General features: G+C 42.4%; 1 protein-coding gene across 1 annotated transcript in view; it reads right to left on the bottom strand.

Moving 5' to 3' along the window:
* Nucleotides 1-16,632, bottom strand: part of ATP8A2 (ATPase phospholipid transporting 8A2) — a 558,954-nt gene that overhangs the window by 502,875 nt on the left and 39,447 nt on the right. The window contains exons 4-7 of the mRNA XM_014581486.3: nt 13,040-13,085; nt 9,503-9,543; nt 5,441-5,514; nt 1,699-1,768 (exon numbers count right to left, since the gene is read on the bottom strand). Of these exons, the coding sequence (XP_014436972.2) occupies nt 1,699-1,768; nt 5,441-5,514; nt 9,503-9,543; nt 13,040-13,085 (231 nt within the window). The remainder of the gene's footprint in view (nt 1-1,698; nt 1,769-5,440; nt 5,515-9,502; nt 9,544-13,039; nt 13,086-16,632) is intronic.

Below are 16,632 nucleotides of genomic sequence, written 5' to 3'. Positions count from 1 at the left end.
TTCATGTAATTGCATCTTAATACGCTCAGTGCCTTTATTCTCCTCGCACACTAGTTTTATATTTGAGCAGCTTCAGTGATTAAATGGAGTTACTCCCAACTGACACTGGAGTAAGTAACAGGAGAATTTCTAACTCCCATTCTCAGATAACTTTACATTTCCCAAATATTTAAAATGCAAACTTATTTTCTCATCACTAAACATGCTCTTACATTTTACAGATATATTTGCATAAAATAAAATTTGTTCTTCTGCTCAGTGTTCTCTACAAGCTGTGCGCATGTGTGGCCACTCAGGAAATTTTCAAATGCCACCCAGCTGATTAGCAGAGTGTCCAAAAGGTAGGTTTTGTTTACACTGCTGCACACATTCGCACATGCACACAAAAATTCAGTGCACACAAAAATTATTCCGCACATGGATGGAAAAGATTAGAGGGAACGTTGCTTCTGAAGTTTACCACGGGGCCCAGCACAACTGAAGCCTCCAGCACAGAACAGCCACTATATCCATACTGTGCAGGCTATGGAGAGGGCATAGAAGGGGACTACAAGGGTACATCTACACTACAGAGGAAGAGTGAAGCTGCTGCAGTCACTCTTCCAGAGTTTGATTTAGCAGTCTAGTTAAGACAGCTTATTCGAAGTGAGAGGGGCACTTCGGTCAATGCTCGTAACCCTGCTTTCACAAGGAGTAAGGGAAGTCGAAGGAAGAGTGTTCTTCTTTCGACTTCTTGCAGTGTAAACACCACCAAAAGCCAAGTTAAGCTACTTTGACTTCAGCTATTCAATTAACTTATCTGAAGTTGCATATCTTAATTTAACTTTGTCCAGTAGTGTAGACATACCTCAAAGGGCTCTGCATCAGCTTTGATAAGCCACTGCAGGGGATGCTGGGAATCGGCAGGAGGATGGTGGGAGCTTGACCTCTAGCTCTATGATTAGGGGGATTCCCCTTAAGCAGGATGTGCATGAGGGTCTCACTTAATTCTTTTTACTCACACAAAAATACCAATCTCAGCTTCATGCTGCTCCCAGCCCAAAGACTGAGGTGCTCACACTTAGGAGTCAGAGGAAGCCATGGGTAAATACACAGGCCACAATTCACCTTTATACCAGCAGTGTAAAGGAGCCTTGAAGTGGATATGTGTAAGTCACTTTATCTAAAGATCTATTCGCACTGCCAGAGTGGTATGAAGTGGCCTGTGTGTAAATGCAAATTAGGCCCGTACGCTTTGCCGCATGACCTGAAGGACAACAAATGCAGGTCCTATCAGATGGAAAGAGAGAAGACCATGTTTAAAGTACTTAACAAGCATGTAATTTCAGCAGTGGTGGGAATAATACTGCTGTTACTAGAGAAGAGGAAAATGAGGCAGAGAAGTTAAGCATTTGTTGAAGGCCACATTAGGCATAAGCATTATATGCCTAGTGCTTATGGATCTTCCTCATGTCCATTCTCATGTTTAGATCCTCTGGACCACTTCAATTTAGTCTCTCAACATACCTCTACAGCAAGCATTACCTCCACTGAACAGATTCAGAAACTGGCAGTGCAAGCATAGCTAAGTAGCCAAGAGTTATACAGCTTCATTTAGAATCCAGATTTCCTCACCCTGATCCCTTTCTTAACTGCTCAACAAGGCTTCCAACCCCACCTGGTTAATATTATACACTAACAAAATAAATGTGATTTTACCTGTCGTATTTTAAGATTAGTCTCCCCATCAAGATTAGATGTTTCAATGTAGCACATTGCCTGAGGTTCACTGAAGAAAACACAGTAACATTTTTATGATTAAACATTTTATAAAAATTATATTGAGCCTTACTTGTGCTTTGAAAGTACCCAAGTGTAACTATTCTCAATACATTGTATGGCAAAAAGTTCAATTCTGAGAGAGTATAACACCAAGTGCCATTTTAAAAAAAATCCTTTTGAAAATTACTTCACTTAAAAATGACAAATTATTTCTTTAAAAAACACTTCTCAGCATATATGCTATCTAAAACACTTTTATCAGTATATATGCTATCTAGCAAAAACAAGGAGGTTTAACAAAATACATATCACTTCCAGAAAATTTTAAAGAACCTCTGCTTCAATTATTCACATTATTTAATAGTTTGGCTATTTCGCTTTATTGACAAGTTCTCCTTCTAGAATTTCCTTCCAAAATTTGTTCAGCAAGAATGCTGGAAAACAATAGCAACATTAAAACAGGAGAGATTTTCAAAGGTATTAAGGACAATTAAGCAACAGCCCCAACATATCTTTGTATATTTTCCCCATGGAGCCAAATCTGGCTATAGGTTTTCACCAATGAAAATAACTGTAAGGGTGGCAGAGGGTACTGATGTTCCAGTTCCCAGATTCTAGTGCCCCCCAAACTTGTGGAGATTTCTCTGCAGGTGTACTGTAGTTGGAGTCACAGAGAGGTATCTGGAATGGGAGTTAGTGTCAAAAGGTGCTATTAGAATATTTGTGTCCTTACACATCTCACACAGCCTTGGCTTATAAAAATTACTTCTCTTCCTGGTTGGAACAGTTTGTCCGAGGGTAGGAGACAGTTAAATATGGGTCAATTTCAAGTGCACAATGATACTGCTTTCACACAGTGCCTACTCTTAGGGTACACCTAAGGAGTATTAGAATGTTTCTCAGTATTTTGTACACATTTATCATGTTCTGTAATTCATAAATTCATACACTTCAAGACCTGAAGGGATCACTGTGATCATCTGATTCCCTTTATAACACAAGTCATAAAATTCCCCCAAAATAATTCCTTTTCAGTTAGAGTGTATCTTTGAAAAAGACATCTTGACTTAAGGCACACCATGGCTATGAATCACAATGAAGGAATTCACTTCCCACTTGGACCCAAATATGCATTTAATCTTTCATTTTTTGCAGACTACTTTCTATATATTCTGTTCACTGAGACACTGTCCTATACCTCCCGAGGCAATCAGATTTAAATTAACCCTAGTATTGCTGCCATTTTCCTGACTGCTAGACACCCACCAGACAGAGGCAGCTATGCAGATATAGCCGTGTACACAGAGATATATGTGGTTTCCAGAGAAATAAACTTTCTTTCAAACTTCAGACAGCACTGGGAGCTGGCGCACAAGTTCTCAGCTCCCCACCTCTGGTCAAACTAATAGATCAAATCCAATGGACACTCTATTATACAAATCACAATGGTCCATATTTTGATTGTGTTATGAACAGCAAATTCACTGAATAACAGATAATAGATCAAATGCAGCACGTATATCACAAGCCAATAAAGTTTTATAGTCAATTTTTCACATCTGTAGATATACCTAAAAATGTCTTTTATATCCAATGTAAATTTGATCCAAATATAACTGTTAATTGCTTTTGGTCTTTTTTTCTCCTTAAAAATGTCTTCTGTATGTAACATTCCTTGAATGTCATCTTTATGTAAACAATCAAAATAATAGACAATAATTTTAACAGTCAAAACAATGTGCCTATGCACATGTACACACAAGCACTTAACATAGCACATACTGAATACAAACCAAACAATCCATCCTTGCAGAGCATGCAAAGCTTTCTGGTGAACTGAGGGCTTTTTTATTAGTATTATCATCTCAAAGAAATGTTGTGTACATAAGAAATCAATGATGGTAAAAGCAAAACCACAACAGAAATGGCCAGTACTAAAAGCAAAGCATTTCATAAATTAAACAGCATACGCAGGGCCAAATTCTACCCTCAAGGGTACGTCTAGACTACAGAGCTTTTCTAGGGATACTGGAAATATTCCGGAAAAGCACTGCCACTTCCAAGGAATGCGTCTGCTTTTCCAAAAAAATAAATTGGAAAAGTAGATGCATTTTTCAGCATCCCTGTAAACCTCGTTTTACGAGGAAGAAGGGATGTTCCGAAAGAGGGTTTTTTTCTGATATCTGGCCCCGTGTAGACGGACGAAATGTCGGAAAAGCCTCTTTCAGAAGAAAAGTGGAAAAAGATACGCAAATTGCGGTTTGCATATCTTTTTCTGACTTTTCTTTGTAGTATAGACACAGCCTCAGTTATACCAGTGTAAGCTCTCTTATATCACTGGGGTTATTTGCGTGGCACTGAGAGAATAATTTGGCCCATGTAGCTAAAGATTTAAATTCCAATGAAGCAGGTAAGTGGGAGACAAAGTTTAAATATAAAATGTTGGGGGACAAATCCCAAGGTCGAATTAGTATCCCTCAGAACTGGAAATTACCATTATGATTAGAGTGTGGTTGTATCTCCGACCTGAACTTAAATTTGGGAGCCACTAGGCTAGTAATAAATAATCATTAATAATGTGGGGCTTTTATTTAAATAAATCTTATTTTAATTTTTTGACTAAATCTCAGAAATAAAAAGGTATTTGGGTACCTTAGTTTTTTGGTGCTCAACTTGAGTCATAATGAAAAGGACAATATTTCCCAGACTTATTAGGCACACTCAGGACACCTTATGGAATTTCATTTGGGCACCCTAAAACTGAAGCACCCCAAATCTCTAATCACTTCTGAAATTTCAGATCTTAATTTTTACATTTTGATATCTATCTTTACCAGAGCATACATAACTTGAATTAACATTGCAGTGGAAGAAGAAGGCACAAGTATGGAGGAGGGCACTAAGCTTGGGGGGAATCTGCAGGAATTTTTTCAATTGAATAAAAGGAAACAAAACTAAAGATACACCATTTTGATCACCATCAAAGATCACTTAGCTGCAAAATCCCACAAAGGCTTTTCTTTCACTGCTAAAAAAAAGGTGTGTTTTCTACCCTGGAATGAGTAAATACAGGAGCAGTCCTGAGGTAAAAAACACAGTGAGGTCAAGACACTTTTCTTCTATCATGAGCTGAACAGCTCTTCCCCATTCTTGACCTCAGTGATTTACCTCACGGTAAATCTAAAATGCTGGGTCTTCACTGTGTTTTTATTTCAAGAAAGCTCATGCTTATCAGTTACAATGAAGTAAAAAAAAATTGTTTAAAGCAATGAAGACCTTTTAGAAGTGAGAGGCCTTTCACAAATCACTGAGCAATTTGACTGCACTCAGCTTTTGTCATATCAACTTTCCTCCCTACAAATCTGACACACCCAATTTCCCAAAGTGCTATAGTGAACTCAGTTTCAAACACCACCAATCTGAACATGATCTCTCCTGGCTGCACTTGAGAAGTTATTCACAGTGCAAATGAAATGAGAGTGTTGCTAATAGGATGTTTTTCCCTGATAAGGCAAACATCTCATTTTGAGATAGAAATATTGTTATCCAGTTCACACTGAGAGGAAAAGAGGAAATTGGCAGATAAGATTCTTTAAATGTGTATGTCCTAATGACAAAAATAATGTCTTTAAAACCTCAGTTCAGCAGAAACATCATGCCACATCCATTCATAGCTGACCTGGAAGATATAATGATCATGTCTGCTGGAAGATGCTGCCCATTGGTGACCTTCACAATGTCTCCTACTGCCACCTATTGATATTGGGGCAGGAGTGCAGCAGCAAGGAAGAAGAGAAAACGAACACAGATTGCTCATCTGGATTATTAATTTGTTAATTATTTGCTTCACAAAGAGAGGAAGAGTTTTGTATCTTACAAAGGCTCATCAGGGCTCATTTCACGCATTTAATGAAGGGAAATAATGTCCATCACAGGCAAAAAACACATCATAACTTCAAAACTAAATTTCCAGTCTCATTTTCTCCTTACTTTAGATAAATTGATTTAGGCCATCCCTGTCACTCCTTCCATTATCTGAAATAGCTTGTCATAGGCAGTGGCTCTTCTTGATAAGAGATGCTTTCCCAGATGGACGATAAGAGAAATATTCTTATCGTTCCTTTTGTCTCTACCTCATCTGTTACGTATCTTCTGTTTTACTCTTCCGCTGATTTCTTCTCGTCCCTTTTATTTCTTGGTTCCATGTTTTTTCGCTACTCACCAACATGCTACTCTCCTCTTACTTGAACTTTGTGCTTGTCATCTCTCATTAGATGCTTTTCATCTTAAGCACTAGTAGCATTAAATATCAGCAGGTGCTCACGAACTAGCAGTAGATGCTTTGAACATTCCCAACCATGTTTCACTTCCCACATGTCGCCTGATTAAATGTTATAGTCCTTATTCCTAGAGATACTGAGCACCAACAACTCCTACTTCCTTCAGTGTCTGTGGCGGGTGTTTAACAGTTCTCTGGCCTAGGCACAATGAAATTGTTTAGGAGCTTATATGTCATCTGTCAATGTACATACAAATTATTTACTTCTGGATTGAGTTTGAACATCAAAACATAATCCTATTGTCAGAAGGGACCCTGCAAAGTCAAGCAGTTTCCAAAAATAGATAGCACGTTTCTTTGTTAGAATAATAAACTTAATTGGAGAAATTGAGCCTGACCCTATTTCCACTGAAGTCACTAGCAAAATTCCCACAGACCTCAATGATAGAAAGATGAGATCTAATAACTTCCAACAAAATCAGTTCTGATATTTTAATAGGGTGATGTGCTAAACACAACTGAGGAATTATGACAAAATAATGTATAACTGGAATTCTCATGACTCAAAATGAAACACAATAATCAAGAATCTTTGTTTCTTATATTCAAGAATCTTTGTTTAAATAACGTGAAGACTGTAATACCTCCATATTCAGCCTTATGTGCCATTTCTAATTCACAATCTGGTAGAAAAAGTAAGATACGGTGGCACAGCTCAACTTCTGCTTTACATTTCCTGGGATTCATTGGTTTTCACCACAGTCTTACTTTTGTTAAATTTAATTTTATGGGTTTAATTACCTGATTTGGTTTTCAAAGTCCTTCTCAGAAAGTTACAAGGTATGTGCATTATTTATCACTTACCAGAATGAAGCTCAAAGAGCTATTTTGGACTTTCTGGTAAATATAGATTTATAATAAATTCTCTAAATGCTGAAGGTCTGACTTGAAACCTCATTAAATACAATTAGAGTATTCACCTGGAGTTAAATTCACAATTGTGCAGAGAGTAAGGATAAGGCTTATGCACCAGTGAAGTCCAATTTAAATACTTAAAAAAACCTGAGTTCAAGTGGAATTTTTGTGGCCATGCCTAGACCTTGTGCTGACTTTCTTCACGGGGGTTCATTACACGTGTACAGATTATCTTGGTGACTAAGGGTTGTAAAACCTAATCTCAAAACCAGAGGCGTAGCAATGGGGGGCAAGGAGGCAGTTGCCAAGCTGGGGGGGGCGATGGGCTGGGGTGGGAGCACACAGCCCCATGCATTGCAGTGATTCTTCGCTGGCAGGCAAGGTGCTCCCTGCAGTTAAGCTGCTGAGAGAGGGCCCAGTGGTGGAATCAGGCACTTCAAAGGCAGGATTACAATACGTCCAGTGCCTGGCTCTGGGGAAGGGGAGGGACATTGGGTTAGAGCAGTGGGGGTGCCTGGTTCGGGGGGAGGGGTGCACTGGGTTAGAATGGGGGGACTGGGGAGCCTGGCTCGGGGGTGGGGTGCATTAGATTACAGCAGTGGACTGGGGGTGCCTGGCTCTGGGGGAGGGGCACTGGATTGGAGCAGAGTGCTATGGAGACCTGGCTGTGGGTGAGGGGTGGGTGCACTGCGGATACTTATATATTTTTAACAGGATACTTTATAAAGAAAGATTGAGAAACACTGCTCTAAACCAATCTTTTTGGCCTCCCTGTTTCCTTTCTCCTTTTGCGAATTGGGCAGGCAGCAGCTTTGGTAAAAATATATCAGACATGTCCACACAGTACCCGCTCTGCCTCAGCTGGTGCTGGATAATCAGTTCTAAAGGAGTTGGCATTACTGAGGTGATCGATCTCCCCACGTTTAGTTGCGGATTTTCCAAAGAAAATGCTGTTGTTTTCTATAGGTCACCCACATCTCCCAGTCCTAGCAGAGACTTGGGATTAACATGGCTTTCTTAACTAAAAGTCTTATACGTGTTCTGATGTTGTGATAGTGAATATCTGGCGAGGCAGTCTGCCAAAGACAAGGTTGGCCTTGAATCTTGACATCTATGGCTTCAATTGAATGGCTTGTGTGAAATTTGGAAGAGCAGCTCAGAGAGACCTCTCTCCTTTACTTAAGGATAGAATCTCTTGGAAGCCTGAAGGAAAAAATCCTTGTGACAGACAGAAAGCCACGCTAGCAGTGTAACCTCAGCCTTAGGCTACTTATTGCTACAAGTGCCCTCAAGAAAGTGAGGGCAATTCTCGTGTTGTGTGTTTCTTTTATTTAAAAGTTTTTCTAAGTGTTATTTTAACAGGTAAGTTGCTCTCTTACATCCATAGCTATGATGTAGTTTATCACTGTGCAATAGTATGAAAAACAACTAGGTTAACTAGGTAAGTAACTAGGCAGTTAGCAAGCATTGCAGATTGCTTACAATAAATTTGATATGCTCAAAATCTTTTTACCTTTTATTCATTAAAACAACAAGTTACACATTTGCTATAACAGTGGTTTTAAATGCTTGATTGAAATATAGTGATGAAATTCATATTTAGGTTGTATAACATTTATTTCTCTTGTGTTTTATAAAGCTTACATATTTTAAGCATTTGACATTTTTCAAGTAAAAGACATGAACCTAATGAGAAGGGGATATGAACAAATTAAAGAAAAAAAATTATTTAACAGAATGTAAACCATAAAAACTGTAATTTATATTTGTTTGTAGTTACAATCAACTAACTGATCCACTAACTAATCCCAGTATCAATGATTAGTAGTAGTATTTGTTCTTTTGTTATTTATGTTTTTATTTTTTGCTGACTTAGAAATAAATAACAGATACAGATACAAATAACAAATGATTGGGCGCGCAAATTTTTCCTTTGCCCCCGAGCACTTAACATCCTCACTTCACCTCTGCTCAAAAAATATGAATTCCTTAATTGGGCCCCAGAGGCTACCAAAGTTAAATAATATTTAACTAAAGCCCAGATCTTCAAAGGCATTTAGGCTCCTACGGAACCTAAATAAGTTTGATGGGCTGGATCTATGACTTCTGAGAAAAAATTCCCATAGATCTGCAGAGAACATACAAAATTGTTAAAAGCAATATTAATATAGCCACACCACTGCAGTAAAATTAAATTATTGGAATAAAAGCAATGTGCTACAGAGGAGCAAACAACACAGGGTTTTGGTCTCTGTAGTAATATCAGTAACATATAATTGCTTTTATAAAAGTAACAAATGGACAATTGTTGTTCCAAAAACAGATGAATTGGACACAATCTTGGCCAGGGTCCACATCTGAGAGTTCTGCATTGCTACTACAGTGCAAAGCAGCCACAAAATACTTCCCTGAACAGGAAGCCAAGTATTCCTCCATCACAGGGAACTCATTAGGCAGTGTAAATCCAGTGTCATTGGCTCTGCACCATCCTAGCCAATCATTCCATCAAAAGTACATCTTTTCAAAACATTTAAATTTTTTTTTTACCTCTTTCCACATAATGGTCTGCCACATTCCATTTCTTAAAACTGAAATGAAAATCAACTTTAATTAGTTTTTAGTTATTAGAATACGCATGAAAGATCAAGATGACTTACCCTATCCAAAAAACTTAAAGTATAGAAAGCATATATGCCAAGGTCCAAATTAACTAATGTGCAGGGAAACCATTCTAAATACGTTTAAAAAATTAGGAAAAATTTCATCCTGAGATGTATGAGAGTACACACAGGAATCAGAGCCAGGCATACACATCCCACAGCAGAATCTGATCCAAAGAACATACTATTTCTGTGAAATCACCCCAACATTCTGAAGTTGGTTACACAGCCAGAAATACTGCTGGAATTTGCAAACATTTTACATAAAGCAGTAGGTGGCCCACTTTCATTCAATGTCCATTATTTTGAACTATAACATAGTCTTATAGTCCATTTGAGATATGAAAATTATTATTCCTAAAACACATTATGCTGCTGGGGAAGAATTTGTTGTACACTACTAGGTAGTAGCAAAGTTAGAAATAACTTATACCAAATGATTAATGTAGAATATTTTCATTCTTTTTTTTCATTCACTCATCTCAGAAATATATCCAAGAAGCCAATATAAGAAGCAAACTATTACCTTGGGGGAACATGAGGGAAGAAAGGAGACAGACTAAAATGCACACATGGGGTGTGTCTAGACTACATGCCTCCTTCGACGGAGGCATGTAGATTAGCCAGATCGGAAGAGGGAAATGAAGCCGCGATTAAAATAATCGCGGCTTCATTTAAATTTAAATGGCTGCCCTGATCTGCCGATCAGCTGTTTGTCGGCAGATCGGGGCAGTCTGGACGCGATGCGCCGACAAAGAAGCCTTTCTTCATCGGCACAGGTAAGCCTCGTGTCGATGGCTTACCTGTGCCGATGAAGGCTTACCTGTGCCGATGAAGAAAGGCTTCTTTGTCGGCGCATCGCGTCCAGACTGCCCCGATCTGCCGACAAAGAGCTGATCGGCAGATCAGGGCAGCCATTTAAATTTAAATGAAGCCGCGATTATTTTAATCGCGGCTTCATTTCCCTCTTCCGATCTGGCTAATCTACGTGCCTCCGTCGAAGGAGGCATGTAGTCTAGACACACCCATGGTGTTTGTAGGTTTTAAAAAAATAAAAATTTGTGTCACTTCTAAAACCTCCCTCAATATAGTGCAACCTTGATTTTCCTAAATTCATGTAGCTGAAAATCCCAGTTAATTAAAAGTCCCTTCTGACACTGGAGGTTATACTAGCTAAAGGTCCACTCCTGCTACTCTCTACAGAGATGGTGATTCAGTTGCAGAGTTTTAAGTCTACAAGGCTGAAGCTAAACTCCACAGCCCTAGTTAGCTTAGCTTCAGGCTTCCTTGCTAAGCCATTCCTAAATTCTCAGTGATGGTATTAAGTTCCTAGAGAACTGAAGATCTCTAGTAGGCTGGGAGGTACAAATTAACTGTAACCCCACTTGTATGTAATATTGTGGGTTAGAAATGAGGGCTCAATTGTGTTGAGGAACAGACATAAATAGTGATGCAAAAGTGGTTATTAATCATTTTATTATAATTATATATAGTTTTAGATTATTACACACTTGCCTTCATCTTTAGTGAAGGTAAGGAGACATTTCCATTAGTTTCATACACATGATGAGTGAAGAATGATTATTCACATGCTTATTAAAACTGCTCTGGTTGGTAACTAAAAAAGCAGAGAATTGTCACCAAAAGTGTCAAAGAGGATGACATCTGTTTAGGTATTAAACCATAATTGTTGTTTCTAAATGTGTTTACAGATTCTTATCTCATGAAAACATTTTTAGGATATTTACATTTTAGAAAGACACCTAACTGTGTAAAAAAGAACATGAGGATTTTTTTTTATGCAGGATATTCCAAAGATAAGTGATGCCATTTAAGTGATGCATTAAGGAGTCATACAGAGTCAAGTGCCACCCACCCTCCAGCAGCTGGTCTGGCCAGGGAGCAGAAAGGGCAGAGCCAGAGCCTCTTTTGGACATTGGGATGCTGCCTGGTGCAGCATAGAGGCTGCCTAGGAAAACGCCTGGCTGCTGTGGCAGAGGGGTGCTTCTCACCCAGGCTTGACTTCCAAGGTCAGTGACACAGTGATTTCACTTAAACACTTCTTCTATTTGAAATAAATGCAGACAAAGTAGTGCTCATATTTTTTCATTTTTAAAATATATTATAGATGAACTGACATAGCAACAGAAAGGCTTGCATCAACAAATACCAAGTTCATCATATTATCATTCATAATGCAAGACAAAAAATTGTGGATGACTAATTATCAGCACCTAGCATTCAAACAGTCATGTACAGGCAGTCCCTGGGTTACGTACAAGATAGGGACTGTAGGTTTGTTCTTAAGTTGAATCTGTATGTAAGTCGGAACTGGCGTCCAGATTCAGCCGCTGCTGAAACTAATCAGTTTCAACAGTGGCTGAATCTGGACGCCAGTTCTGATTTACATACAGATTCAACTTAAGAACCCCAGGCATCCCCAAGTCAGCTGCTGCTGAAACTGATCAGCGGCTGATTCCAGGAAGCCCGGGGCAGGGGCTTCCTGTAGTCAGCCACTGGTTATTTTCAGCAGCTGCTGACTAGGGGACACCTGGGGCAGAGCAGCTGGGGTGCTGCTGGGTTGGTCCAGTGGCACCCAGAGCGGCGCTACGGGACCAACCGGCAGCGCCCCAGCTGCTGTACCACAGGCGTCCGGAGCAAAGCCGCGGAGCACGGGGGCAGCGGGACAGCCCAGACGCGCCGTGGCTATCCTGCTGCCCTCGGGCTCCGTGGCTTTCCTCTGCTTTGCTCCCCGTCCCCCTGGTCTGCAGACCAGGGGGAGGGGGAGCAGAGTAGAGCAGAGCGGCGGAACGCGCGGCCAGCTGACAGCCCAGACGCGTCTGGGCTGTCAGCTGGCCGCGTGCTCCGCTCTGCTCCCTCTCCCCCTGGTCTGCAGACCAGGGGGAGGGGGAGGGGGAGCGGAGCGGAGCAGAGCGGAGGAGAGCAGAGCGGCAGAACGCGCGGCCAGCTGACAGCCCAGACGCTTCTGGGCTGTCAGCTGGCTGCGCGTTCCGCCGCTCTGCTCTGCTCCGCTCTGCTCCCCCTCCCCCTGGTCTGCAGGGGGGGGGGAGGGGAGCAGAGCGGAGCGGAGCGCGCGGCCAGCTGACAGCCCAGACGCGTCTGGGCTGTCAGCTGGCCGCGCGTTCCGCCGCCGCTTTGCTTCCTCTCCCTGGTCTGCTCGAGACCAGGGAGAGGAAGTGCCCCGTTCGTAACTGCGGATCCGACCTAAGTCGGATCCGCGTAACTCGGGGACTGCCTGTATTTACATTTTCCTCTAGTTTTCTAGCTTTTATAGGATCAGAAGATAATACATGATTAACATGATAAGTTTTAAAAGTATTCATTCTCACTATACATTTGCATCTGGCCATACCTACTGCATAATATTCAGCTAAAGAAAAATGAAACTACATTAGGATCTTACCTACTGTTTTCTTTTTGTTTACTGTACTGTCTGCCTTATGTCGTTTCTGTCATGAAACAAACAGAAAATACCAAAAAAACATTTATTACTCTCAGGAAGATTTCACATTAGTAACCAAAGTGCTGAATGTACAAGACAAAAACAGGATAAATAAAGGACAAGGCAGAGATCAATTAAATTAGATCATCTGTGAAGTTTTATGCACCTTTTTGCTTAGAATTATAGAAGACTGACATTGACATTTTGCATCTAAATTAGAAGGTGGTATTTGCTATGCTGAAAATGTACCACTTACAGCAGGGGTGACTGGTGAGGAAGGACACAAGGGGGTCACCGGCCATGTGACTGCCCCATGACACCTTCCCAAGCCACCTGTAGCCTGAGAGAGGGCCGAGACAATTCCCCCTCTGCCCAAGAGGAAGAAGAACAACACAAACGCAGCCCTCTGCACTTCCCCCTCTTCTAGCCATGTTGTTCTGTTTCCCACCAGTGAGCGCGGGGGGTGGTCGTCCCCCCAGAGACGCAGCTGGGAGCTGGGGGAGAGAGCTAGGGCTCCATTGCTCCACTTACTCCGTTCTTGCTGCTGGTTGCCAGGCCCCCACAAGCGCCTCTGGGTCACCCAGAAGCTCTGGTCTGTCATGTTCCTTCTTGCCCCACACATCACCCCTCCCTGACTTATAGTTTGCTCAATAGCAACAAACAAAAAAACAACTTAAAACCTGCCCCCCAAAATGCAGAGAAGACAAGCCAGGGAGCCGACAGGGTCACCGGTCCCCTGAGGAATGTGGGGGAGGGGTGGCTTCATACTCCCAGAAGGGGTGAGCCTCAGGCAGAAGGGGCTGGGTCAGGGCAGCCAGCCCCCAGCACCACCCAGACAGCGTGGCACCTCCTCCTCCCAACTGCCATCAAAGCCAGCTGGAGAACACAGTGCAGGCTTCTGGAGTGAGCCATATGGCACTCTGGCATCTCTTCTAAAGGGCCCTGGCCTCCCAGCCACCGCTGCTACTGTGCTGGCAGAAGCAGTGAATGTCCCAGGCTCTTTAGAATCACCGGGCCCCAAGGCAACTGCCCCTTTTACTCCCACTGGCAGTTCTGAGAACAAGTGAATCATTCCACAAAACTTCTTAGTATATAGTAAAAAAAATTGACATAATTAATTCCAAGGGCTGACAGGAGACTGGCCTGTTGACTACAATAACCCTATTTTCTTGGAACCCTGCAAAACTTATTTTACAAAACAGATCGCTCACATCAGCATGAATTCCCCCTCTCCTACCCGTTAGTATTTCCTCTACATGTGCAAGTGTCAGAATTTGTCTCAAAATGACTTTTTATAATCTTTGCGTACTACGTAGACTTATACCTAACTCAGAAAGCAAACAAGGGTGGCTTTCAAGAGAGGGAGCATGACTGAGAATTCTAAGAAATATTATTTTCAGAAAGGATGGGAGAAAATCCTCTTGCCTCCATTTTTAATTTCCCCATATTCCTGCCCTCTTTACTATACATCCAGAATGGAAATTTATACTAATTTTGCTCAGTTAGCAATAGCACCTCTAGTTGAGTCAGCCGCTTTGAATGTCAATTAATATAGTTGGTATTTTGTCTGAATCTATCTGGTGTAAGATATACATGGTGTGCAGTGAGAGTACCTATTCAATGACTAGAATGAGATGCACAGCTTTTGCTAGGTCATAAATTCATCCTGGGTCCCTGTGGAGAGACTGAGCCCAGCTGGAGCAGGTGCGCTTAATCCAGCTAAATTAAAGAAGACTTGGGCTACACCTGCCCCACAGTTGCTAGGAGGAACTAGGAAAATGAAGGATTGAGTCAGCTGAATCCTGAGCAACAAAGCCATGCTGCAGTGGAGCTAACTCTGGCGGTGGGTCCCTGGAACCAGGGTCAGCTCGAGCCATTCCTCTGCCCCGGGCAGCAGGCGTGCAACACGTGCGCGGCCCCATCTCCTGGCGTGCTGAACACCTTACAGCTGCAATCGGGCGCGTCGCCTGATGGCAGCTCTAAGGGGCACTGTGGGGCCCCAGCCCGCGCGCAGCACCCCTTACAGCTGCCATCAGGTGCCCCACATAGATTGGCGCCCCAGGCAGCTGCCCAGCTAGCCCCCCCCCCCTTAATCCGGCCCTGCCTGGAACAAGGGGGTCAGGAGCTTAAGGAAGCAACCCAGCAGCTGCTGCCTCAATGGGTACATCTACACATCAAAGAAAAATGTACAACTGGCCCATGCTAGCCAATACAGGCTGTGGGGCTGTTTCATCATTGTGTAGATGCCCACATCCAGGCTTTAGGACCCCGTGAGGTGGGAGGGTCCCATTGACAGAGCCCAGAAGTACACATAGCAATGAAACAGCCCCATAAGCCTGAGTTAGCTAGCACAGACCAGCCACGGGTTTCTCTTTGCTGGGTAGGCATTCCCAGAAGGGGAGTGGAGCCAGTGGAGGAGGAAACTGCCAGGAGCTGGAATGCCAAAGACTCCTGGGATGGGTGGCTTTGAACGGGGGGGTGGGGGGGAGGTTGAGCACTGATTTAAGGTGGGGTTTTGTTTGTTTGGTAACCTTTGTTACAACAGAATTATAAACCCCCTTGACAGAGAACAGGTGTGGCAGCACAGGTTTAGGGCCAGCCGCTCTGGGACGTGGCTACTTTTTCATCCCATTCCCCAGACACTAAGGCTACGTCTACACTGGCACCTTTTTCCGGAAATGCTTAAAACGGAATACTATTCCGTTTTCAGTTTTTCCGGAAAAGGAGCGTCTACATTGGCAGGCTGCTTTTCCGGAAAAGCCCTTTTTCCGGAAAAGCGTCTGTGGCCAATGTAGACGCGCTTTTCCGGAAAAGAGCCCCGATCGCCATTTTTGCAATCGGGGCTTTTTTCCGGAAAAGATTACTGGGCTGTCTACACTGGCCCTTTTCTGGAACAGTGTTCCGGAATAAGGACTTATGCCCGAGCGGGAGCAGAATAGTTTTTCCGGAATAGCGGCTGATTTTGTACAATAGAGCGTCGTTGCTTTTCCGGAAAAGCAAGCGGCCAGTGTAGACAGCTCGCAGCTTATTCTGGAAAAGCGGCTGCTTTTCCGGAATAAGTGGCCCAGTGTAGACACAGCCTAAGGGAGTAAGGGGAAAGTGCTTATATTCTGTTCATTCCTCTCACACCTGGCAGGTGAAGGGAGCTCACCAGCCAGGTGTGAGAGGAATGCACAGAATGTAAGCACTTTCCCCTCACTCCCTTAGCCTCTGGGGAACAGGATGAAAAGCTAGCCATGTCCCAGAGCACAGGGCTGCTGCCTTCCCTAAGCGCTCGAAATGGTGCCCTTGGCTAGAAGGCTACAGCAGCCGCAGCGACCATTATCCTTTATTGTCTTCCATTCTGCTTGTCAAGAAAGGTCTCTTGGCTACTGAGATTACTTGCATTTCAAAGGTAAAGGACTGAATTATGCTGGCTTACTACAAAAGAAAGTCAGTTCTGATTATGGATATCTTTTTGTCAGCTGTGTAAGTATCTAAATGAATTCTGACAGGCAGCTAGCTAGGAGGTGAAGAGATTTCCAGAACAAATTCTATTTATAAGCACACACCTA

The sequence above is a fragment of the Pelodiscus sinensis genome, chromosome 1 (genome assembly GCF_049634645.1).
Source record: "Pelodiscus sinensis isolate JC-2024 chromosome 1, ASM4963464v1, whole genome shotgun sequence".
Taxonomy (NCBI): domain Eukaryota; kingdom Metazoa; phylum Chordata; order Testudines; family Trionychidae; genus Pelodiscus; species Pelodiscus sinensis.
The sequence above is the reverse complement of the archived record's forward strand: the minus strand, read 5'-3'. Positions and strand labels throughout refer to the sequence as shown.